The sequence below is a fragment of the Globicephala melas genome, chromosome 11 (genome assembly GCF_963455315.2).
Source record: "Globicephala melas chromosome 11, mGloMel1.2, whole genome shotgun sequence".
NCBI lineage: Eukaryota > Metazoa > Chordata > Mammalia > Artiodactyla > Delphinidae > Globicephala > Globicephala melas.
The window spans coordinates 81937500-81949514 of NC_083324.2; the positions used below are offsets into that span (position 1 = coordinate 81937500).

Sequence of the window (12015 nt, forward strand, 5' to 3'; positions counted from 1 at the left end):
TTATTACTCTAAGAAAAGTTTATGTCTTTCCAGAAATTTTCACTTACGAAAACTTCACCTTGGAGAAAGATTGTATACCTGTTATAAATGACTATCCTTCTAACTAAGACGCATAGTTCCAACTGTCCTTTTTCAAATTCTTAGAAATTACGTAATGTATTTTGTAAATACAGACTCTCAAGAAAACAAGTAACAAAGGGTGGTAAAGAAGCTGGACGAATCGTGCGTCTGGAATCCTTACATTATTGGCCACAAGCCGGAAACAAGCTCTTATGTTGTTTGAGGGCTACCAGGGAAGCTCCGGTTACTGAGGCCCGTGCGGACTTGTTTGAAAACTGCAGTCGCGCGCGCGGGAATGACTCGTCACTGCATTCTCCCTGCTGCTAGGCGATCCCAGGGCAGAATTGTGAGGGGATGTCATCCAGAACAGGGCTGTGAGAGGGGCCTTTTATTCTCTTAGTAGTTGGCCTGATTCGCAGTCTGAAGTCGTTTTAGCATTGTTGACGCTTGTACAACCAAAAACAAGTTAAAGCGAGACTGCCCTAAAATGTTATCCCCGGGCTGTGCTTTCACACTAAAGCAACGTATCCCCCACCCTCGCCCCGACACCCACACCCACACACTTCCCCGCGTGCAATGCCTTTCCCGGAACAGTTTAGTCCACCCAGTGCTTACTTGATATTTCTCTTGTGCTAGGTTTTGAGCTTGGGATATGTTGTGAGGTTGAAAAGGGGTCAAAAGTTCGTTAAGGGCATTAAACTGTAGAAGCAAGTTGCAATTACAGAAATTGTTTGCGTGCTGTTTTCCACCTGTGCAGCTTGTTAATTGCAGTGTTAGCCAGTTCTTTTGCTTTCTACTATTCTTTGCCCCAAATAGATGCACGCTGGTTCAGACCAAGGGCACCGGCGTCTCGGGTCTACCACACATCACTCAGCGCTGCCAGGAAAGGCAATGGCATCGATGAAAACTTGTCCCAAACCTGCAGACCAGGCCTACATCCCCTCGCTTTCTGCTGTCCCTCCCCAGTCACTCAAGACACAACGTTTTGCATTTATTGCAGATTAGAAACAAATGTCCTTTTGACATTGCTTCCTAGAGGCGAGGTTTCACGTGAAACTCCTTGGGTTCTTACGTGATTGCCTTCTTTACAGCTCTTTCCCACCCCACCTCCCCCTAGGATAAAACCCTGCTTTTTTAAAGAGAAGTAGCACCCTCTGATGGTAATGGGCGGCAGAGCCGTACCCTTTCCTGCCTAGTATTTCTGTCTCCATTAGGCGACCAGCGGGGGGGATGGGGGAGGCGGGGGGCAGGGTGCTGTTCTGGGTGCCTCAGTGCAAGCGGCAGGGAAGAAGGCCTATAGGCCCCAGCGGCCGGCATTGGCCTTCGGAGACCCGGAGGGGCGCGCAGGGGCAGCTAGGGTGCCGGGGGCGGGCGCCAGCGCGCACCAATCACAGCGCAGCCTCGCCCTATAAATACCGCGCGCTCGAGCCGCTCGAGTTTTACTGCCTTGTCAGGTCCTAGTAGTTTTCTTAGTTCTTCTTTGCTTCCGTCATGTCCGAGACCGCACCGCCCGTCCCAGCTGCTTCCACTCCCCCCGAGAAGCCTTCAGCTGGCAGGAAAGCGAAGAAGCCTGCGAAGGCTGCAGCAACTGCCAAGAAGAAACCCGCGGGTCCGTCAGTCTCGGAGCTGATTGTGCAGGCCGTTTCTTCTTCTAAGGAGCGCAGCGGCGTGTCCTTGGCTGCGCTCAAGAAGGCGCTGGCGGCCGCCGGCTACGACGTGGAGAAGAACAACAGCCGCATCAAGCTAGGCCTTAGGAGCCTGGTGAGCAAAGGCACTCTGGTGCAGACCAAGGGCACCGGCGCCTCGGGCTCTTTCAAGTTCAACAGGAAAGTAGCCTCGGTGGATAGCAAGCCCAGCGCCACAAAGGTAGCAGTGAAAGCGAAGGTAACAAGTTCTTCTAAGAAGCCCAAGAAGGCCACCGGGGCGGCTGCTGGTAAAAAAGGTGTCAAGACTCCGAAGAAGGCTAAAAAGTCTGCGGCAACAAAGAAGTCCTCCAAGAGTCCCAAGAAGTCCAGGGTTGTGAAGCCTAAGAAAATAGGTAAGAGTCCTGCTAAAGCCAGGGCTGTGAAACCCAAAGCGGCCAAAGCAAAGGTGACCAAGCCAAAGACTGCTGCCAAGCCCAAGAAGGCAGCACCGAAGAAAAAGTAAAAGTTCTGGTTGGAAGCTGCTTCCAATAACCCAACGGCTCTTTTAAGAGCCACCTACTTATTTCAGGGAAAGGGCTTTAAGTACGCAAGCTCTCCTGTCTTACAAGTTTCATAAATTTCAGCCCCATGCAAATGCAGTGTGTTTAAGCCAATCCTTGCTCCACGTCAGAATTCTTCTGAGATTAAATTCTCGCTGTGGGATTTGTAAATTGATTCCTGAGGAAGCTGGTGGGTTTTTTTTTTGTTTGTTTTGATTTTGGTCTCCCAAGTGATTTAAACTTCAACGCTCAGGAACTATTTCCCTAGTCTCATTTTAACCAGAAGCTTACATCTCTACCTGTACGTTAGAAATACCTGGGGGAGCTTTTTGAACCGATCCTGAAGTCCCACACTCCAAACACTCGTCCTCAGTGGTAACTGCCTGTAGCTGCGACTGAACCTGTGGCTGAGGCTGGGTACGTGTACTATGTGCTCGTTTGTCAACTCAACATTTCCTTGGCGTTCTCTGCGAGACCAAAGTGGGGACATTATGTTCTTGGGCAATATTGCTAAATCGGCTTTTTCCAAAATTGGGTGGCCCTGAAAAATGCTTTTGAGGAGATGTGGCTCAAGAGCTGTCTGACGTTGGGAATGACGGTGATCCTCTAGCTTACTTGGCACTCAGACTGGTGTCCTTGAGTTTACCAGGTAGGCCTCACACGCCTCCTGCAGCGACATCACAGTCGAGCTCTGACTTGCAGATCGTTCATGCTCGGCGACTTACCCTGGGTCCATTTGCAGGTTGTCAGCTAGTCCCGGTTTCTCTTTATAGAAACAGAACTGCCCTGATTGGATAATATTTGAAACTCCCACTCTGTGCCTAACTAGATCGTATTTCTCTGCCTGCAGGGTTTTCAACCCTGGTGCGCTGCACCACGTTAAATACTCGGGGACACTTTCATAGAATTGCCCCTTTAAACTTTTGAAACTTTAATTCTGGGATTCATTTTAATAACGTCTTTTTTCACATTCGAGAAAAAAAAGTACCATATGTTGAGCCAGGTTTACTCACTTTTACTTAGCGAAGCTCAATTAGTTGTAACGCTTTTACATATGTGCATACAAATTCTTTAATAGTCAGTTGTTTTATGTTTTGTCTTTCCCCCCATTGTTTTGCATGGCTCCTTGCATCCCCTTAATGTCTGCCTTACTGTCACTTCACATCCCTACTCCCCTTCCCCAAACAGGTATGTAGCTATTCATGTTTTCCTTCGAATTCAGTCTTTTACATACACTTATCCATAAACAGGCATGACTGTTTTCTTTTTCTGGTAGTGTTTTATTATTTACAAAATGGCGATATATACGCTTCTCTGCTTTTCTCTTAACCGTAAAAGAAATCCTTTCAAGTCAAATCTTTTTTTTTTTAATGTCCTGCATGTGGAGTAGAATAATTTATTCATCCATTTCATATTGATAACTATTGACATCTCTATTTACAAATAGTGCAATAAACAATAGAACTCCAAAGCTGAAATTGCTAGATTAGTTAGAGTGTATTTTAAATTTCAGTTGGCCCTGACGTAGCCTGAAAATGGCTCCCCCTCCTGCATTCCAACCATCAGGGCGTGATATCATTAATTTCTGCCAGTCTAAAGGGGGTAAAATTATTTCACATTATCACTTTGATTTGCGTTACCATGACCACCAGTGCATCCTTTCTTTAGGTTTATTGGCCATTTGAATAAGCTTTTCAGAGAATTTCCATTTATATCTCTGCTAATTTTTCATTAGGCAGTTTGTCTTTTTCCTGCCCAATTGTGTTTTTTATATAGAAAAATGAAAAAAAAAAAAAGAAAAAAAAAAATGAACCTTATACTTATCACCTGTGTTGCAGATAGTTTTCTACTCTTGGCTTTTATCTCTATATTTCCTTTGTTTATGGTGTATTTTCCATTTATATGTGTTATATAAAATTTATTAGATATATATAAAATTTGAATATTAGACATTTTAATCACAAATGTATCTTTTATAGCTTCTAGATTTCCACTCTTGGTTTAGAAACTGAATCCCACCCCTCCATTATTTATTCACCTCCTAGCTTGTCTTCTAAAAATTTTTGCTTCTTAAAAAATGTTTAGTTTCTAATCCATCTAGAATGTGTTTTACGTAGTTTAAGATAGAATCCAAGTTTACATCCTTCCAGATGGATGGCCAGTTGTTTTAACACCATTTGTTAAATAATCCATTCACTTCTCACACTGAACTGAAATATATCATTTTTGTTATTTATTAAATTCTTATATAATGAGATCTATTTCTGTATTCTCATTCTTTTCTACTGTTCTCTCTGTATGAGTCATGTGTCCTTCTCAATTCTATTCCTAATTAATTTATTTCCTTGTTTCTATTGTGAATGGAATACTCATTTCCTATTTTTAGGTCTTACTGCTAGGAAGGAAGAAATGTATTGATATGTTGTATGCAGCAAACTTACTGATTTCTATAATTCTACTTCCTTTACTCCTTAAACTAAGGAGTTTTTCCTAGTCATTAGCAAAATAATTTTAACTTTTTTTGTTTTCCTTAAATGTGAATACCAAGCATTTAATTTTCTTTTTGTGTAGCATTTGCTAAGAATTTCCAAAATAAAGTTGAATAATATTTTTAGGAGGCATCCCTTTTTAGTTCTTCGTTTTAATTAGCATGGTATTAAGTGTTGTCCTTTATAATAATATCTGTTATTAACTTTTTGTATCTCCATTATATTTAAATGGTTACCTTCAATTCCTATTTTACTTTAAAAAAAATTTAAATGGCTGCCGTACTTCATGTGTTGATATCATCATATGGTTTTTCTCTTTTAATTTGTTCAGTGCTTTCTTAGATGTTAAGCCCTCAAACTCAATGTGGCTGAAAGAATGAGATGAGTTTTCCTAAGACGGTCATCTATAAGAGAGAAGCAAGTGTGTGGTGGAGTTGGGGGAGGGTGAATCAGAAATTCTGTTGTGAAATTTGCAGAGTCCAAGAGATTACCAAGTGGATAAGGGAGTAATCAACTGGGTTCAAATGTTGATGATAGACTGAAGTGATTAGAAGCCTGAGAATAGTTCCTTGGTTTAGCAGTATGGAGGTCAGTAGTTGTGACAAGAGTAGTTTTGGGGAGGATGGAGTTGAATTAAGATGGAGTTATTGGTCTATGGATGGCTTTTAAAGTCATGAGACTTGGTGAGGTCACCAAGGGGGCGACTGAGGTAGAGAAGAATATAAAGAAAGGGGAAAGGACAGAGGAGACCTGGCCCTGATCATTTATCATACATACATAAATCTGAATCATTATTCTACCTCTTTGTGCTTCCATTTGCTTATTTAAAAGCAAAACGGTTAGATTAGAATAGTGTTTTTCATGGCCTGTTAGGAATAGAATAGACTAGAACATATTAGAGTGTGCACATTGTAAGGATAAATATGGCTTCCTGGAATTTAGGCTTCAGACACTTATGTTGTTAGGCATATGCGTGTACGTTCTGGGTCATAAAGAAGAAAGCATATCTTATTGGGGTTACAGTCAAAGAAGTCTGAAACCCAGTGGTTAACATGCTCCTTATGGTCTTTTACAATTCCAGGAGTCTATCGTTTTGATGTTCTGACCACAGAATTATATCAGCTCTAACATCCACGTAAGAGGAGACAGACTTGAAATCAATCTCACTGATTGTCTGAGAGATCTTCTGAGACCAGTAGGTAAGAATGGTGACACAGAAATTATATTCTTTACTAATAATTGGTTTGATTATCCCTGCCTGTGGGGTTTTTTGAAAGAAAAGAAAAAAGAGAGGGACAGAGAAAAGAACAGAAGGTTATATGACTGCCAGAACAATTGAAGACCAGTGGGGCCTACTTAAGAAGATATAAACCATAAATAAGGGGTTTTGCTGTGTAAGATGTACAATAATAACACGTAAAAGAAAAAAGAAAAAAAATAAGATGAGGGGAGAACTCTCTCATCCTGATGCTACAAGTTTTATTGTATCCTATGTGGCCAAAGTAAAAACGGGGAATATTGGGGGAGGAGAAGGGAATTTCTTCTTTTCTTTATACCATAACATATTTTTCAGCTCTTCAACAATGTGCCCATGTAGAAAAATATAATTATTCTGCATATAAAAACAGAACTGGATTAAAAAAGAAGTACTAACTCCTAAATAGTAAAATGGCGGCCTTGCAAAGGCCACAGTATTCCATTGTGCGATGCTACATAGTTTATTTCACCAGTCACCTATTGCTGGATTCTTAAAAATTTAGTTAACAACAATTACATAATCATTTTCAAGTGTGTCTCAAAAGTAGGTCGCCAGAAGTGGGATATCTATTTCAAAGGGTGAAAAGTAACATTGCAAATAACAGGGCATGGTAAAAGTATAACAATGGAAGCTTAAAAACAAATACAAATACCTAAAGGCAAAAATATTACTAGATTTCAACTATCATGGGTCACATCTTTTTTAATTTTATTTTTTAATAAATAATTTGATTCAAAAATCAAAACCGTATGAAAAAATATGTACCCAGAAGTCAAGTTCCACACCACTGTCCCTGACGACACAGTTCCCCTTCCACTGTTTCTTTATGCAAATAGAAATGAAAAATATATATACTCTTCTTTCTCACCCTTTCATAGGATAATATATACATGTTCTCTACCATTGTTCGCTTAGCAGTATGTCCTGGAGCTGTGTCTACAACAGGAAACAGAGGTCTTCCTTATTCTTTCCATGGGTACATGATATTGTGTAAAGGAACAACGGTTTATTCTGCTTTCAGAATCTCTATATATTAGCGAGATTAGCCCTTCATAATAAGAGTTGCAAAATATTTTTTTCAGACAGTCATTTGTCGTTTAACTTTGATTATGATAAAATTTGTTATGCAGCCTTTTTATTTTTATGTAATTGAATTTACCAATATTTTCTTTCATGGCTTTTGGATTTTGAGTAATATTTAGAAAGGTCTTTCCCACTTCAAGAATCAAAGGAATTCGCCTATATTTTCTTTAAGTACTTCTGGCTTTTTGTTTTGTTTCGCTTGTATGTTTCAATCTTTGATCTACTTGAAGTTCCTTCTGGTGTTTTACAAATGGCTATCTAGTTGTCTCAGCACTATTAAAAAAGTCCATCTTTACTACTAGTGATTAGAAATGCTTTCTTCATTGGATACAAAATTCCTGTATTACTTGTCTATTTCTAGACTTTCTATTCTGTTGCGTCAGTCTTTCTGTTAAGCACTAATACCACATTGTTTTAATTGAGGATTGATGATCCTTTATAAAATATGAATAAGATCATCCACTCTTCCTGTTCTTATTTTTCAATTATAGGGCAATTGTAGGACAATTCCAGCTTTTCAAAGAACTGTGGAATTCTTAGAGCTAGAAAAGCCTTGGAAGTCATTTAGTTTTTGTTTCTGCCAGGGAAAATTCTGTAGGAACTAACGTGCTCTCTGAACTCCACCCCACAGCAGCTCCTTACCAGCTGTTAAAGGCCAATAATATCTTAAGGGTAGTACGCGTTTACGTCGAATCTATACTGAGCCAGGGTCAATGCAAAAATGTGAGAAGAAAGGGGAGTACGTTTTATAATTTGTGGGTGCTCTCTTTGAACTAATTTATCACTTCTTCCTCTAAACTCTCTGGAGGGTCACGATGCTTCCCTTTCCACATGGGAACTCCTAACTACAAAGGGAGATGTAAGGAAGTAGGTGAAATATTCTCATTCCAGTGCCTACGAAGATGATATAGGTTTGGTAAACAGCCACTCTCTGCCACACTTCTGCATGTTTCTGTTTTTTAAAGGCTCATTCACTTATTTGTTGACTCTTCAGAGAGAGGGCAAGGTCCAAGTGTGCAAGCCTAGACAATGTGTAGGTTGAATTATGTCCCACCCACCCCCCCTTCCCCCAAAAGTTATGTTTAAATCATAACCCCCATTGCTTCAGAATGTAACCTTATTTGGAAATAGGGTGGTTGCAAATGTAATTCAGTTAAAATGAGGCCACGGTTGAATAGAAAGGGCCCCTCTGATTGGCAATTCCTCGTAGACCAGCTTCCGCCAGTTCGCGGAATGGGCGGAGGCCTCGACTCCAACCTGCGGCTGCCCGTCCCACCTGCCACCTGCCTGCCAATGTGGAAGGGAGGCCGCAGCCCAAGGGCAGCCCCTAGGGATACTGCCGCCTGCCCTGGTGGGGGTGGGACCTTGAACGCCCCCAGGACCCGCATCTGGAGAGAAGTGAGAGTGCCCCATGGTGGGGGGGGTGCTGAAGTTATCTTGTGGTTCGTCTGGGGTGTGGTGGGCCTGGGTAAGGCCAAAGAAGTGACACCCGGCGACACCCCTGGGGGAGAAGACCCTTCAGTGCCACCTACAGAACCGCAGGATGTCAGTCCTCTGCCTGAGCTCCCCTCCCTCACGTCCACATCCCTTTTTAATTTGTCTGGAGCAGGCCAGTCTTCAGTAAGTTATTTAAAAGCTCTCTAGGTACCGGAATTTGCTTCAAGGGTTGAGAACTACTGATCTGGGCGGAGCCCCTCACAGTAGTGAATGTTGTTTCTTCCTCGATCTCTAAAACTGAGTTAATATTTTTCTGGAGTAATGGTAGGCCCAGAGAAAGAATTGAATTACCCAGGATTCCACAAAGATTAAGTGATGGTGGCCCAAGAATTCCTCTTCAGCAGGTCAGAAGTATAAAAGTGTTTTGCAATCATTATATAAATTAACAAAAATCTTGTTTATTGTGTTGTATACCTAGTGCTTTGTGCCTGAGCACTTCTCACTACAAACTGGGGTTATTGCCCCACTATTACACTTGAGGAAGCGGATGGAGGTACAGAGGGGTGGTGTCACTTGTCTACTTGTAAAGTAAAATCAGAAATTGGACATAGATCTGGCTGGATCATAGAAAGGTGGAAATTTTTATTTTTAAACTTTACCTAATATCTTTAATGGATTGCAGGATGTCCAGAGAACTAAAACAGGAACTGAGGAGTGGCATCAAGATTGAAAAAAGGAAAACAACCAGTCCCATCCTCAGAGAACCTAGAGAAAAGAGACACAGGGAGACTGATGGCTGAGATACAAGATGTGGGAAGGAGGAGATCTGAAGACTAGAGGTCCTGCCCATGAATTGGAGTGATGAGCGGACACCCAGTTCCTGGAATATGACAGATTGGATCATTTTTACTTGTCCAGGGGCATCAGGATAAACTCAAGGAGATTAGCATAGTCTCTTGGCCACAAGCTAATTAATATGCTAATCAAGCACCTTCTTGAACAACGATCGCTGTCTTCCTTATTCCTGGTGAAGAAGGGACTTTTTAGGGGTGAAGAGCCTATGTGCAGAGCTTCCTGCATTTCCAATCCCAGCTGCCTGATAACGCCGTTCCCTCACTGCGAGTCCCAGAGAACCGGTGCACAGACTCCACTTCAGGCTGTTGGTGTGAGTGGGTGTGAGAGGCAAGGCTGAGAGAGGAGGATGTGAGGAGCCATTCGCACAGAATCCCAGGCACTGAGGCTGTTTGTGTGGATGAAGAAAGTGGAATTATTGATGGTGCTGAGAGCTCTAATAGACCTTGTCTTTGGGGAGAAACTGGTGCCGAATCTACTGAGGACTAGGCACTCAGAATGCCTCTGCATCTCTGTCCCTCCTTAATTTAGATTTTGAGACTGTATGCAGCAAATGTCTTATGATAGATTGCAAAAATTGCCCTAAATTTATCTCATCTTATTGCTCATTACAATGTGACATTGTCGCTCCTCTCATCAAGAGGTGGAGTTTAGGGCTTCCCTGGTGGCGCAGTGGTTGAGAGTCCGCCTGCCGATGCAGGGGACACAGGTTCGTGCCCCGGTCCGGGAAGATCCCACGTGCCGCGGAGCGGCTGGGCCCGTGAGCCATGGCCGCTAAGCCTGCGCGTCCGGAGCCTGTGCTCCGCAACGGGAGAGGCCACAACAGTGAGAGGCCCGTGTACCACAAAAAAAAAAAAAAAAAAGAGGTGGAGTTTATATCTCTCCCTTGAATCTGGGCTTGGCCGAGTGATCTAACAAATGTGACCTGAGAAGATGCTTGAAAAGAGCCTGGCACATTGCAGCTTGTCCCCGTCTTGGTTCTCCCACAGCCCTGAAACACCCATGTTACGAAAGAGACTGAGCTCGTCTGCTGGAGAATGAAGCACCCAGTCAACAGCCTACCAACTGCCAGACTTGCAGGTGAGGCCATCCTATATTACCCAACGCCAGCTGACTCTCCAGCTGATAGAGACGCAGGAGAAGAACCAGCAGGATTCAACCCTGACTACAAGAACCACCAGCTGACCTACAGAATTGTAAGTGAATAAGTGGTAGTAGTTTTAAGCAAATAAGTTTTGGGGTGGTTTGTCACGTGCTTAGTGAATGGCCATGAATTAGTCTTCTAGGACAGTGACAGCTTTGCCTGTCCTTCAGGAGAAGGAACCACGCTTCTGCAGCAAATCCCAGATGTATCCAGCTCCTTGTTCTCTCCCCTCCCCCCTCCTTTTTTTTTTTTTTTTCATTTTTATATCCCTCCCTTTCCTACGTTAGGAAACAGAAGTGGGGATTAATGAAGTGGTCTAGGCTCCAGTGATGTTTTCACCTGCAAACTTTAGCATTCTCCATTCCCATCTCCTCGGAAAGGTTCTCCCATCTGACTCACCAGCCCATAGTTTTCCACATTATCAAAGCCCCTCCAGGTTCCCAGCTCCTGGAGGGGTTGGCTGATGACAGTGAGAGTTATGGAAACAGAAGAGGTGGGTAGGGGAAGTGGGGGAAAGGGAAAGAGGGAGATAAGAATATATCAATAGTATTTTAAATAAATGTCCATATACTGTAACTCGGAAACTTTCTTTCAAAAACCCACCCTGAGGTAAACAAGAGAAGTGAAAACCTACTTACATACAATGATGTTCATTTGAACATAAGTTATAATTGCAAGAAACAACATAAGTTATAATTGCGTATGTGCTATTATGAGATCACTACAGTCATTTAAAACCACATATTAGCATGTGTAATGCCATGGGGGAATGCTCACACTGAGAAAAACATGCAAGATCAAATATATGTATGGGGAAGGTGATTACCACCACAGTAGGAGTGTTCATTCCTTAGAACTGAGAGTATAATTTGTTGTATTTTACAGTATTCCGTAATAAATATCTGTTAATTTAATCATTTAATATCTATATCTTTCTATACATATATTTATATATAGAAAGAGGACAAGAGTGGGGGAGGTAGCAGTGGTTGCTGTCTCTGCAAAGTTGAGCTCAGATCTGGTTGTGGGTGAAGGTGGTAACTAAGGTGTGACCCCAGAATGCAGGGTACCAGCACAGGGAAGGTGGAAAGGCAGTCACAGGTGCATTCCTGACCTGGTTCCCACTTTGAGCACTTGCTTTCATTTCCCTGGATGTCCTCGGAGGCACTGTGTAGATGGCGTCTCAGAATTGTTCGTCTGAAGCTCATTTGGTTGAAGTTTTATCCATCCACACCATTCCCTCTTCAGTTGACATTTTACTCCTGGGATGTTAATTCCCTAACACTTCGTGTCTGCCAAGCTGGTGATCAAAATGAGCTCACCCGGCTTCAGAAGAAGCTGGGGAAGACTACTCTCAACCTAGAACACATTATGCTCAAAGGCTCTTGGACCAGAATGACCTTGGCATTGTCTAGGACCGAAGAGAAGGCCACTGTATATGGAAAATGAGAAGTGGGAAGAACAGGTTATTAATCCAGGAAGGCAAGGTCTGCGGGGCCAGAATTTG

At 42.5% G+C, this 12015-nt stretch overlaps 1 protein-coding gene across 1 annotated transcript; it reads left to right on the top strand.

The window, feature by feature from the left end:
• The first annotated feature begins 1551 nt into the window (after positions 1-1551).
• Positions 1552-9265, top strand: H1-1 (H1.1 linker histone, cluster member). Its single transcript, XM_030881211.2, has 3 exons — positions 1552-2098; positions 5816-5933; positions 9195-9265. Exons 1-2 carry the CDS (start codon positions 1552-1554, stop codon positions 5860-5862), a joined length of 594 nt encoding a protein of 197 aa, XP_030737071.1. The 3' UTR covers positions 5863-5933; positions 9195-9265.
• The last annotated feature ends 2750 nt before the right edge of the window (positions 9266-12015 follow it).

Coding starts and splice junctions, on each gene's coding strand:
- H1-1 (XM_030881211.2), top strand. CDS start 1,552: ATGTCCGAGACCGCACCGCCCGTCCCAGCTGCTTCCACTCCCCCCGAG. Junction 2,099..5,815: donor TGTGAAGCCTAAGAAAATAG/GTAAGAGTCCTG, acceptor TTACAATTCCAG/GAGTCTATCGTTTTGATGTT.